We start from the raw sequence: 14,623 nt of genomic DNA, 5'->3' as shown, positions 1-14,623 counted from the left end.
ATGAGGTGATCGGTATCGGCAACAAGAGCCAATGATCGCCGATCACCGATCATGCACTTTTTCACGAAAATCGGCCCGATTATGATCGGTGACCGATCGATCGGCACACCTCTAGTTATAATGATTGATTGATAGAAGAAACGTCTACTGTAAAGCACCACTGGCCTCTCTGGATCTGAGATTAGGAAATATTGATAACACTGCTTAATGACTGATTGTGGTTCCAGCATCACCATGTTATGGCCTTTCCTTGTTGGAAAGAAGACATTGCTATGGAAGCATTGGTTAAAAAGCTGACTCTTAAGGGTGGTTTTTAAACAAATCAATGGAAAATTGAGTAGAAGGAAGAAGTGTGATGGAAAATGTGAACTGGCAAGTCCTTTCAAGAGTTTGCTAGGGATTTAGAGAATGTGTACAGTGGCTAGAGTCTGTGCGTTAACAGCTACCACACTCGGCTGTATCTGAGACCTGGTCTTTAGCTTTAGCTTTTCTTATGTTAATCCACTTCTAGACCACAAACACCACCAGAAACTTCTTACATGGGCTAAGGAAAAAGATGATTGGATGGTTGCTCAATGATTCAATGTTCTCTTTGCAGATTAAAGTAAATGTAACATTTCAATTGGAAGTCAAGATTGCAGCATATTGAATCCAAGTCCAGTGTGAAATTTCCACAGTCAGTGAAGATTTGTGGAACCTTGTCATCTGCTGCTATTCATCCACAGTCTAAGGGCAGCCATCAAACAGGACATTTTAAAACACTTAATGCTTCCATCTGCTGGCAAGTTTTGGGGAGTTGCTGATTTTTCTTTGCCATTCTAAAAATTACTACCTTATTTCATGAGCATTATATCAGGTTATGTGCTTGTTTGGCGAGCAGACTTGCCTGACCCAAACCCTACTGAGAATCTATGGTATTTTGTCAGTTTGTAAATGAGAAACACACAATGCAGAAGAACTGAGGGCTGCTAATGAAGCAGCCAGGCCTTCCTTAGCATTCCAGCAGAAGCATAGGCTCTATGTCTACATGCTGCAATGCATTGATGTTGTCATGCAAGCAAAAGGAGCTTAGACCAATTATTCAGAGCAAATACTGTACAGGATGTGGACAGACGTTTTAGTAGGCAGACGTTTCTGTTTATAACATGCTTGTTTTTTTTTTATTTTTGTTTTTTTTTGGTTTTGTAAACTCAAATACATGATTGGAAATGACAATCTACTTTCTGTTCAGATGGAAGTCAGCCTTATTGATGCAGCACAGCTAGCTGCTGCTGCTTCAGGAAGTTAGAAAAGTAGAGGTCTAAAACTGATGATGAACATTGATAGGTGGTTATGATATTGATTCTTTAACAATGTGACAATATGCAGATGATTAATTAAAGGAGTCAGTAACTCAGTCGTATTGTAGGTTATTATGTTGGTTACTTTTTGAATCACCTTTTTTGATGAGTGAAATGTCACAGCCACATTCATGATTGCTTCCAGACCTGTAGGATAAGAAAAGCACTTAAATGGACTCTGCATGATGGCACAAGGATTTGAGAAGACAGCATGTTGTGCTTCATCTAAATAAATCCAGGAACTGATAACAAACAAGGTTGTTGTTGGTTTCACTTTTTCTGAGCTGCAAAGTCATTTCTGAGGCCTTGGGACACCAACAAATCACAGGGAGAAAATGTGGAAAACTGGTGGCCAAGATTACCCAAATAAGGAATCAATGGCAAACTTTTCAACCTTTTCATAAAACAGAGTTCATCTTACTGTACACAGCTATAACAGTGATAATGTTTATCTTTTTCTCTCTCTTGCTCTGCATAGTCTGTGGCATGTTTCTGTCTCATCTGATTTAATAACCTCGATGGTGCTCCCAGAGCTTGCTGGTTTCCATGGCTTCCATTTCCTGGACAGTATAGTATGCCGAGGACGAGCTCTGTGGGTATGCTCATGTTTGTGAATGTGAGGCACGGCCGTATGTACTTTCACAAGTAATTATAGTGCTTCAGCCATTAAGAGACAGAACATTTGCGCTCGATTTGATAAGTGTGGTATGATCTGACTAATGCCATCTAAGAGGACCAGGACGGTAATGTGTATTAATCAGTGTCTGTGTGTGAGTCTGGGTGTCTTTGCATGCCATGGTGCGTGTGCGTGTGTGTGTGTGTGCGCGCGTACGTGTGTGTAGCTGATGAAGAGGAGGCCATTTCTATGAGGCTGTATGTTGAGTGATTGAGCTTCACAGAAGGTAGAGCTCCTCTCCTGATATAAGAGAGTGGAGAGTAGAGGACATGGTGTGTGTATGTGGGTGTGTGTGAGTCCATCTGTGCACTGAGACGAGATACGTTTATTTGTTTCAGTGCGTGTGTCCCCCAGGCCAAAGAAATGTTTTTCTAGCCAATCAACATCCATCAGAAGCTATACTAACCTCTCCTGGAGACAAAAAAAAAACCTGTAAATGCTTCTCTAAATCATTGACCATATTTCTTCTGCCCTCCCCTCTCTCCTCCCTCCCCCTTTGTCACCTTCCCCCCCGTCTTCCTCCAGCTGGTGGGCGGCGAGTTTGACCTGGAGATGAACTTCATCATCCAGGAGGCGGAGAGCATCGGCTGCATGGTGGAGCTGCTGTCGCACTGCGAAGTGACGTGCCAGGCGGAGATCTGGAGCATGTTCACCGCCATCCTGCGGAAGAGCGTGCGCAACCTGCAGACCAGCACCGAGGTGGGCCTCATCCAGCAGGTGCTGCTCAAAATGAGCAGTGTGGACGACATGATCGCAGGTGAGACGTGGAGACGGCAAGAAAAACATTCGTTCGGTTCATAGTTTTGGATCGTCGTCCGATATCATTGTAATTAGTATAAATCCCATTCATGTTTCATAACCTCATTATTTAAACATGATTAGACACTTAAAAAGATTTCAGTTGTTTCAACAGAGCTACTTAACGTTATTTTAAAAAATCAGAAATGTACAAAATGTGTAATAAACAGCCTATTTTGTTGTGCATAGTGTAAAACTGTAACCTATTACAGACTTGAAAAGTCTGAAGTTTGGTTGTTATCATTTTGAGTTCAGAATAAATATTAAAGCAATGAACAGTTGAAAATAATCTGCATTTCTACACGTTTCTAAAAATACATAGATCAAAGGACTAGAGTCTCATTTTATACTGATATTTTATTAAAAAAGAACCGTACTTATTTGGCTATGTTTAGCCTACACTTAGCACTATTTTTATTGATGAATGAGCAACAAGACAGAGTTAAATTTGCATAACCAGGATATACAGAACCTCCTTTCAAGAAGTTGTTGCAAGAACAATGTGTGAAGCTCTAGGATTTTATTTATTTATTTTTTAAATTTATGGTTATATTTGATTAAAGTGTGTTATTTAGGCATTAGAGCAGGTTAAAGCACCTTATACCTTTTGAACCATGACGTCTTAAGAAAAACAGGACAATTTAAGCTTTTTTTAAGCTTCTGAGTAAATGTATCAACCAGCTTTAACACTGGGACATATCTTTAAAAAATAAAAAAATAAAAAAAAAATAAAAAAATAAATATATAAACTCACAAAATTTTATCAAAGACCATCTCCTTAATAGCACTTTAGGTTGCATGATGGAACATTTTGAGAAACATCTCCAACATGAACTCCATGAACTTCCTTGATATGAATCCTGAAAATGTCTGTGCAGGCGTTTGTCATATATTTTGTGGATGAGCTCAGAACTCTATCATTCATAGTGTTCTGTGATTAAAACCCTCCCAAAGCTCCCAATGGTGTTTTAACCCAGCATGTCAAAGGTGTAAATTAGATATATCTGCTTACTTATTCATAAATTGGCAATAGACTTATTAAGTATTGCATTAGCTCTGTGTAAACAAAATAGCTCAGTCCGTGCAGAGAAGCGTCTGTTAATGTGCAATGTGTTCTCACACTTCTTTGTATTATTACTTTATAGAGTTTAGTCACTGTTGTCATGTTTTAAAGTCGTCTTCTGCCAGAGTAATAATTTCACGCAGGGTAAAGGGATTTTCCCAGGAGTGCCTTTTAGAATAACAGAAAGAACACCTTTCTTCAGAAATGGATTTTTTCTGTATTTGTTTGACAAATAAAAACCAATAAGGCATTTTCAATAAGCAGCATACAGGATTTTATGACCATTTTCAAAGCCTGTTGAGTTAACCTTATTTGTTTGTGGGTAAACTTGGATAATACTTTCTTATAATAAAATTTTCCAGCGTGCTTTGTTTGAAATGTATAAAACTTGCCTAGAATATTTTTTTCCCATACCTACACTACAGAAACTTTACCCAGTCAGTCATCTCTCTGTGTTGTCACGTTGACCTTGGCTTTCCTTTAATAGCTTCTCAGCATGCTCGTCCCCTCACTTAGTGTCCATGTCCTCTCTGTCCTACCCACCGCACCTGGATAATGGGTTTTATACCTTCACTGACTTATTAAAACTCACAGCAGAGCCGAGCATACAGCTGCATCAGTTTAATGCCAGTTCTCTCAGTTCTAACTTGGATTCTGGCTTTTTCCTGAAACTATTTAAAATGACCTATTTGGATTTATTGTACCAAAACTGGAGCTCAGGGGCGTAAATCTGGGACATTCTGAGTTGGATTTTGCTCTCGTATCAAGCACCTAAGTGAGCTAGCCCTTTTCCTTTATTCCCAGTCGCTGGGCTCTGGTTAATGAATTATGGTGGTGAGACTCTTCATATCCACCAGGTGTAATAAGAAAGAGGAGACCTCTCTGAGCAGATCGTTTCACTTTGCAGAGGCGGAATGCTCTCTCTCTGCCATAGCGACACTGCTAATGTTGTTTGTGTGATGTGAAGGTCAATGATGCAGGGAGGTCATCTGGAAATACCTCAGTTTAGAGCCGATGTGCTAATGTCTACTAGCATACCTACAACAGGAAAATAATCAAGAGAGTTGTATTATATTAGGAATAGCAGTATAAGATCTTCTCATGCATCATGTATGTATATTTACTATTAAGGCAGCTACTGAAATTTTAAATATAAAGTTTTAGGTTAAATAATTCCTCTGTATCTTTAAATTTTAAATCCTTTCCAGCATAAAACTGGCATGTTTTAGTAAATATTTGTGTTGAATATTCCATTTACTGTGAAGTCCACAATTATTCATACTCTCGCTAATTTAGGTTTTAAGTAATCTTTTACTTTGACCAACTTCTTTTCTCTTACTGAAAATAACATTATTATTATTTTTTTTAATTTAGCCCAACTTGAATTGAATTATCTGTAGAGGAAGATAAATATTAGGATGATGGCGGTAATGATCCGTTCTAATCTCAAGGATATGGACTTCATCATCAAAATACTATGTTAAAATGCAAAAAGTTGGTCAGCGATTATAAGAAAGATTTGTTTGCTGAACACCAGTAGAGTTTTTCCCCACTGATAATTAAAAAAAGGATATAAATAACTTTCTGCCTTTGTAATAAAATGTTGATAAAACCCAAACTCATCTAAAATTTGCTTCGTTTTATTATCATTTGAGAGATGCCTGTCTCATTTGCTTTCAGAAACACAATTTAAGCAAATAATTTTAAGTTTAAATGTGTCGGGAGTAATAATAATTTAGTTTTGCTGTAGATATAAAAAGTGTCCTTCATACTTTTTTTTATTTCAACCACTCGAGTAACAGAGACTCAGGTCAGTTTATTCCTGCACCTTTTCATGCTTTTCTGGATCACGTACCGATTTGTACCAGTCTTCGATATAATTTGTTTGTGCTTTGCCAATGAATGATTTAAAGTTATATTTTAAGAGCTTATTTAATCCTACAAAGCAATAGGTGGCTAAAATTTCTATGATGAGGTGAAGGGCTTTTATTTGTCATATGCGGTCCAAACTGTAATCTGAACTGCAATCAGTTGAATTAGGTGTCAATAAAACCTTCGCAAAATGATATAGAATTAAATGAAATGACAGTTTGGAGCATATTATTACGATTAAATTGCCTGAGAATCTTATGAAAACATACAGAACCACCTAGATGAAGAATGTGAAACACAATGATAAAATAGACGGATAGAAAATGGAAACGGCAGGGGGTGAAAAGTTGACGATTGGGTTCAAACAGATGTTTGAAACATTGAAGGGCTGATTTGACCCGGAGCTGTCGAACAGTGATGTGTCCTGCTTGCTATACAGTGGTGTAGCTGTTAGTATGTTGGCTTGACTCTCACTGAATGATAAATGAGTAAACTCTCGCTGTATGTGAACTGGCTGAGTGGTATGACCTCATCACACTTTATCAGAGAAAAGTCTGCACAGGGCCTTCCAGATACTGACTCAAAGATACGCTCATGAGAAAACATATCTTACCCTCTGTGCTTGTGTGTGTGTGTGTGTGTTTCCTCAGACCTCCTGGTGGATATGCTAGGAGTCCTGGCCAGTTACAGCATCACAGTCAAGGAGCTGAAGCTGCTCTTCAGTATGCTGAGAGGAGAGAATGGCATCTGGGTGAGTTGCTGCAGAACCAAACTTTGCATATTTGCTATTTTGTAGAAATTAATCATAGATATTTAATGGAATGTTTATTTTTTTCACAAGTCAACAATTTCATAATATCTCTGGAAGTCTTTTTTCTTTTTTTTTCTTAACCAACATATTTACAGCATTATTTAGACCTTTATTACTGCAGGATGTGGGTCTTTTGAAAACACTTAAACAATCTCACCTACAAAGCAAATCTAAATTTTGAATGCAGTTGCCCTCATAAATCCTTAAAACACTTTAAGATAGGGACACCCTGCAGGATTTGATCTGATAGATCACACCACACAATGCACATGCACACAGTGGACCGTTTGTCTTGCAAGTTAAGACTACATTTTTACCAACCCTGTTAAAACAGAGAAATACAGAAATGTGTAGTTAACAGACGTAAAAGTGATGTCAGTGATCTGATAAGATGTAGATGCCAGTTTTTAAATGAACTTGACAAATAATAACAACAATTATGTGACAATTGTGCGTAAATTTCATTTAATTATTTTTTTATTGTAATTGCAAACAGTGTGTGGTAATTGTGGTAATTGTTGGTGAGATCTGAACTGCTTGTGATATGAAACATTTTTAAATTTGGGGACTCCAAAAGGAGTTGTCACGTTGTTTTCTGAAATTTATGTAAGTGCCAATCCAGATGCTGAAAATCCTCTCGAGCATCAAAAAATGTTTTTAATTGCACCAGTTTTTCCCTTTTCAGGGTTTTAACCTTACTAGCTAGACCTAGAACAGATTTATATGCTTAATTCTTCTAAATACTTAGAAATGATAAGGCCCAGTTCCTTCTTTGAGCGTCAAATAAAATAAGTCAGTCAACATAAACTAATCAGGTAAAGTTGTGGTGGTGATGGGAAGTGAAGGACTAGAAATGAAGACATTTCAAAGATTCAATCTCAGTATTTTTTATAAAATGTTGTTTACAATGATGACTTTATGCATATAATCGATTTACTCGTGGTTGTGTTGGGGAATTTGATTTTACTAATTGAAAACTAGTTAATTTATTGAAAAATCACTTGATTTTATTCTTAAATTGACTCTGACAATTGAATCCCTTCAGTTTTATTAGATGGAGCAGATTTGCCAAAAAAAAAAAAAAAAAAAAAATCACAAAGTCTCTAAAATATTGCAATCTGTCAAAACACTACTTTAAATGTTTTATTTCTTCAATTTATCTCCTTTTTTGTTTTTATTCATTTCCCTTTTTGATTTCTTTTGGCTTGAAATTAGATTTTCCTTTTATTTTACGAGCCTTGTATCCAACTACAATAGTGGTCGAAGCTAAATTTATTCCAAATGAGATTAATTATACGGCAGGAGTTTGTGGTGTCATTAGTCTGGGTGTCACTTAATGGGATTATTGTGCTAATAGACTTGAATAAAATAGGACGTGTTTGCTTGTGGTGTGTATCTGTTAGCATTGATTTGTGAGTGGATATAGAGACATGGGTAATTTGTTTATGTTTCAGGTATTTATTTATTATTTTTTTTGCAGTGATGTTTTTTTTTCTCTCTCTCTTGTAATTAACTTTATCAGTGCAGCGGAGAAGTGACTGTGTTATTGTCACTTCTTTTTTTCATTAAGAAGCTTGATGAAAAAAGCAGTGACGGCCCAATCAGGTGTGAAGGTGAAACAGTCACTGCAGTTCAATATACTCAGACTCTCTTTACATGTAGATACTATTTTCTGTTTCTAAACACAAGCCAGCTCTACTGGATTAAATGGTTTTGCTCAAGGGCACGCCTCTTTCCTTTTGACAGGTTGTTTAACCATCGCATCTCTTTCACAGAACTCTCTTTACAGTCGGCAGAGAAATTCAAAACTTTTCAGACATAAAGACAAAACGTTTCTTTCACTCTGGTGTTTTGCATGCTTTGAAAATAACTTGAATTCTACTTGTTTTGAACTTTCTGCACCTTGCACCTTTATGTTTTTAATCTTAAAATGCATTAGCTTGTCGTTTCGTATTTGTTATAGTTAGAGCTACTCTACAAATACGATTACTCCTGGTGCTGGTAACTAAAAGTGATTAGTTTAAGATCAGCTTGGCTTCCTGTTGTCGTAATCCAAACTGCTCCCTGTAGTTCACTGATTAGCTCAGCTTGCAGTCACTTGGTGTTCCCGTTTTAGAAAGGATGCTTTAAAACTGAGCTGTTTAGAGATGATTTTATGAGATGAAAGTCCATGTGAAAAGTGCCGGCGCAGGACTTTTAGGTCTCTGTATATTTACAGATTTCCTGTAAAAGTAGAAGTAATCCCGGTTGCCCTCCCATCTCTCTTTCCAAAAATCCTCTTGTCTATTTTAGTGATTCCACCTCTGATCAGCCACTATTCTGAACATGTTTTCTAGCAATTTGCAAACTCTGAAACACCAGTAGAACAAGGTACACAGTTAATTGTTGTCCTTGTTGAGTCAAGGCAGGTCATTCACAAACATTGAAATATCCTGCATAATTCAATGCAAACTTAAAATCCTCTTCCTCCGTTCCTTACTGCCTGTAAGGTTAGTAGATCTGTGAATGAGTCACTAACTTCAGATGCACATCAGTGAATTAGAATATCATCAAATATTTAATTTGTTTTACAGATTTTAATCCAAAGGTTGAACTCATGTAAATTCATTACACTCAGTCAGGTGCATCTAAAGTGTCTTCGTTCTGTTGATTTTGATGAATTTGGCTTAAAACTAATGAAAACCCGAAATACTGCATCTTAGAAAATTTGAATTATTAAACTGGATAAATTTGAAATTTTGATACAGAAATATATCAAAAGCTTATCAGGTTTGTTGCTTAACAAAAGGTCATTTCTAAATAAGTTCCTGGTTTACAGAGGTGTGTATCCAAGCACATATATTGAAAATTGAGTAGAAGGAAAAAATGCAGTAGAAAATACACAGGCAAGAGAGACAACAGTTTTGAGAGGACTGTGACTCATTCTAAAGGTTGGGGGAGATTCACAAGGCATGGGCTGCCGCTGAAGCCAACACACACAAACGTATACAGGGAATGGCGGCAAAGGTCGCATTCCTTGTGTTAAGCCATTCCTAATCTAGAGGCGGCATTAGAGGTGTTTTATGTAGGTCAAGGAGAAAAAGGACCGTTATATATGTTGGATGTTTACTGAGAATTATTGGGATCTGAGGCAACAGAACAGTAAAGCTACAGGTTGGTTGCCTCTGTATCACACTGTATCGAGAACGGACACACTCATATCAACATTTAAGCTGATACCAATATCTGATATTAATATTACTGCTACGGCTGATAACCGATATTCACCTATATTATATAGATTTCACTACATTTTCAAAACAGTAACAAAAAAACAACCACAGCGCTGACTTCCACTTCTCTACTTCAGTTAAACTTCCCACAATCTAGTCATGATATCGGTCTCGCGTTATTTTCTTTTTTATTACTGAAAGTGACTTTTAGATGTCTTTTTATTAGCTGTGAGCCATCATCGTTTAAACTAACAGAGCTAAACAGTTTAAATACATCACTGTGTGTAATAAATCACACAATTACCAAAAGTACATTTTCAATTATATTCTAAGCTACTGAGTTCCACCTGTAATGCCTTTTTGCTTCCTCATTAATCGATCCTTTGGTGAAGCTCATGCACAACCACCATCAGCCACCTCTGTTGTCTGACCAGTGGTCCATACCCTCAGCCATTTCACGGTACCTCTGCTGTCCAATAGCTATTGTCAGCCCATCCACTTTGCCCCCGTTTCCCCGTCCATTCCAATTCCTCCTCCCTCAGCAGTCCTCTCTGGGGACAGATCGATTAAGGGGCGCCATGGTATTGAGGGGTTGTTATCGGGGGAGGGAGCCAGTGATTGAAGACTTATTGATCTGGGATGGTTGTGGTAGAGCTGTGAAACCACAGAGTGGTTTTTCTTTTTTTCCTCTTTTTTTTTAAACATTTTTTTTAAGTCTTTCTGTACTGTCCCTCTGATGCACAGCATTTTTCATGTAATAACGACTTACTTTCTCGTCTCCTCTCCTAGCCAAGACATGCTGTCAAGCTGTTGTCTGTGCTGAACCAGATGCCTCAAAGGCACGGTCCCGACACCTTCTTCAACTTCCCTGGACGCAGTGCAGCGGTAAGACGCATACAAATTTTTTCTGCTCCTACACAGCTAAAAAGTAGTTCCCCCAATTTATGTGTAACATCAGCATGTTTGCAGTTGTTTTATTCCACCAAAAGTAGATAATGAATATCCAATAATAATGCTAATGGCATGGTGGAAATTGAAAATTGTACATGACCCTATTTAAATAGGCCGTTCCATAATGTACATTTTTTTCTCTCATTGATCCAGTCTTAGTTTAGTTGACGTAGCTGTTGCCTTCAACTCAGTGTACTGATGAAGAATAAAACCCTTCTTCAGTTTTACCTTTTTAGCAGACAACTACAATTAAATGCAGGTTTGACCACTCGGTCAAAAATGCATATACTTCTATATATTTCTACCAAAATGAATTAATCAGACTCATTATCAATAATATCAGGTCTGTACCAAAGATAACTGATTCATTTAAAGGTGTATGTATTAATGTGACCAGATTTTGGCCCCATTTTTGTTTTTTTGTTTACCTTTTTTCCTCATATGCCTTTGTCTTTGTCTCTATTAATTTTTTCAGGGTATATTTTATATTAAAGGGGAAAAAAATACATTTATTTATTATGGTTTAGTTTTTATTTTATTTATTTTTTTACATCTCATAGACACAGCCTTTCAACAGGCGCCTGTAGTTGATGTAAACTCTGATGTGCTTATTCCCCACCAGGCTATAGCATTGCCACCAATTGCCAAGTGGCCGTACCAAAACGGATTTACCATCAACACTTGGTTCAGACAAGATCCACTCAACAACATCAATGTGGACAAAGACAAACCATACCTCTACTGGTGAGTTTAGCACCCTGTACTTGGACTGGAGCTAACGGAAATCTTTTATTTACTTGATAAAAAAAAAAAAAAAGAAATATTTGAAAATGAATGGTTTTAAAAATCTAAATTTTACTCTTGCCTCTTTTTTAGTAGGCTCATAGTATTACATCATTGTTTTTTCTAACATATCTACAAATGAGCTTGCTTGCAATGAAAGTTCAAAGAACATTTATGCTTGTATTATATTTTCTGTGATTGTCCTTTTACAATCACAGATAATTGATTTTCTACAAGACTCTATGCTCATAAGAAAAAAACTGCTTTAAGTGATGACTCTTTTTGCACTAACTGGCCTCTGTTGTTGAGGATTCAAGCATCAAATAATGAAAAAGCCTGCAGCTGAATGAAGAAGCTGGATCGGTTATTGTGTCCAATCTGAAAGAAGGTTTGCTGAGGGAAAGATGCTGCACAAAGCAGAAATTGTCTGATTTCTTCACATCATCAAAAGTAGTCGACATATTTTAGTTCAGTTCATTCTTGCTCTTCAACAAAAGATGAGAGTATTGCAAATAGAGATACTGGCTTCACTTGGAGCCAGAAAAAGACTAGAAAGCCTAAGAACTCTGTTGCAGTGATTATTTTGACTTGTAGAGATCATTAAGTGCAACTTCTAATTCATTGTCTTCCATTTTCCTATCTCACTACTAATGAACTACAACTGAAGAAAGCCTGAGTTTGAACATCCAACCTGTTTGATCTCATTTGTCATATAGCAACTAAAAACAGCATGAAATAAATTGTTCAAAACCCAAAACAATACTTTTATATCTTTGATAGAATTTCTACCTTTACCTGAGAGATGCTTTTGCAGGGATTCACAAGTTGTCTAATCAAGCCATTTATAATTTGATATCATTACTTAACCCAGCTCTTTATGACTTCCTAATGAACGCGAATAAATTTGTTTAAAATTTATGCAAAAAACTTTCATTTCTGACTGGCTTAGTTCAGAAATGATCTAGTTTAATAGCCACTATACCAAGGACCGTTACCACTAACAGACTTCTGTTAGAGTTGAACTAACTTCTTTCTTTGCGCATTTCGTTTCATTCTGTTGCAGTTTGGAGGACAATGATTAAATATAAATAAATTCTCAGACAGTTGGGGACAATTTTAGACAATTGAAAAGCTTCAATTTAACTATATAGCACCAATTTTACAACAAATGTGGTCTCAACACATTTCATTGCAAAATAAAAATAGAAATACTCAAACATAAAGAAGTCAAAAAGATAAAGTTTCTTGCATGTTTTTCCTAAATTTATATGAAGCTTCTTAAACTTTTTATTGGGCTAATAAAGTTGCTTGGGCTTGCATCACATGAACTTTTGGTCACTCTGAATAAATTTGAATTGTGTCATATTTTGTCTTATAACAGCATTTTGATTTGTTGCATGTCTTTTGTTTTCTGTGATAGACCAAAGCAAAATTGTGCATAATTGTGAAGCAGAAGAAAAAACAAATTGGCCTCTAAAATAAAACCTCTGTAACGTTGATGTTTGTGGTTGCAATATGACAAAATGAGACAAAGTTCAAGGAGTATGGAAACATTTGCAAGGCACTGCATTGACCTAATGGTAATTTTGTCTCAGTAGGTATAAAACATATTTCAAACATGTTCAGGTATTTCTGCAGTGGGATACATGTTTTATTTGGTTTTTGTCTGCTGTTTATGTGATGTATCAGCATGATCCTGTCAGTTTATTTTACACTATGAGACCTGGTGAAGTATCTATGATAAGTATAATATATCTGTAAAAAAAATTAACAGGTACCTGAATTAGGGGCGGAGAAATAATCTGATGGTTGTGGATTTTATTTGGATCCAAAAAATACAATTTGAGAATCATGGCAGATTATGATAAAACTGAGCCACAATGGTTTGCTAATGTTGCGCAACGTGATAACTTAGCAGAAATAAAAAAAAAAATAAATAAAAAAATCATTGCAACCAACTAAAAGGAAAGTTTTAGAATAGAACAAAATAGCCCTATATCATTAGTTACAAACTGTACAGTAATATTGGTGAGCAACTTACTCAATGATCTACAACGCTGATATATGTAGTAAGAAACAAACATTTCAGATGACCAGGGAGATAACATAAATCTGTGATGGTGAATTTTTTATGCTAATCCAGTATGTTCGTTAGCTGACAAAACATATAAATCTTTGCTTTGAACATTATGTGTGTTTGCAGTAATTGCAATTAGCATCTCTGCTGAATTTTTGGATAAGACTGAACATTTTCTGGAAAGCTCCTCTCTAATCTATTAGCATTAGATTGAGTATTAGCTCAGATTCTCCATGTGAGCTGACAGGTAGGTATATTTCTTGATGTGTTAGACTTAAATAATTTTCATAATACAATCTAGGGTGAAACATGAATAGAAGATCTTATATATGAAGCTCAACCAGTTTGTGTTTCTGAAGCAGAATGCTTGGATTTAAGGTCTCCAAATTGTGACACTTGAGTGAGATAATGGTATGTCATAAATAGTGAGGTAATAATTAAATAGATTATTGATTTGGAACAAAACTTTAAATGTCAAGACACTCCGTGTTGAGTGTACGGTTTGTCGATTGGTTCTGGCTACTGTGCAGTTATGGACTCCGCTCGCCTCACTGTTGGTGTTGTAAGAGCAAGATGTTAGCCAGTGTAAAGCTTCATTAGTTTTGACCTTTTATTTAATTGAGCTTCTTTTCTGGACATCTACCCTCCTCCTCTTGTATCTGTGATGCTAACTAGCAGCATTCTCATTCACCGAAACCCTCCACAGAAAAGTAAATTGCCCGTTACCACCGAGAAACTAAAGAAAATGAACCAGGAGGTTCCTGAAGGAAGGATACCATCGCAGAGATGAGCTCTAATCATGTAAAGTGTTAGGATGTAATCCTGTTTCCTTAGTAACCGTTTGTCAGGTTGTCATGGCAAGCACTGAGTGAGAGAGGGAGGACGTCCTCCTCTGTTCTGGCCCGGGTCTTATCATCCTCCCCCAGATGCAGCTGCTACTCAAGCAGCATGTTTGACAGCGGCCCATGCAGCTGCATGACGACCACGATAACGCACTTTAACGCGCTCCTAATGCATACCGGGGATTCGCTCGAGAGGGA

General features: G+C 36.8%; 1 protein-coding gene across 1 annotated transcript in view; it reads left to right on the top strand.

Annotated features, from left to right (window-relative positions):
- nbeaa (neurobeachin a) overlaps nucleotides 1-14,623 on the top strand; it is a 108,868-nt gene that overhangs the window by 30,649 nt on the left and 63,596 nt on the right. The window contains exons 2-5 of the mRNA XM_088012709.1: nucleotides 2,542-2,773; nucleotides 6,400-6,500; nucleotides 10,562-10,657; nucleotides 11,346-11,467. Of these exons, the coding sequence (XP_087868835.1) occupies nucleotides 2,542-2,773; nucleotides 6,400-6,500; nucleotides 10,562-10,657; nucleotides 11,346-11,467 (551 nt within the window). The remainder of the gene's footprint in view (nucleotides 1-2,541; nucleotides 2,774-6,399; nucleotides 6,501-10,561; nucleotides 10,658-11,345; nucleotides 11,468-14,623) is intronic.

Source organism: Poecilia mexicana, unplaced genomic scaffold (assembly GCF_051168715.1).
Source record: "Poecilia mexicana isolate PSO_F unplaced genomic scaffold, ASM5116871v1 scaffold_14, whole genome shotgun sequence".
NCBI lineage: Eukaryota > Metazoa > Chordata > Actinopteri > Cyprinodontiformes > Poeciliidae > Poecilia > Poecilia mexicana.
The sequence above is the reverse complement of the archived record's forward strand: the minus strand, read 5'-3'. Positions and strand labels throughout refer to the sequence as shown.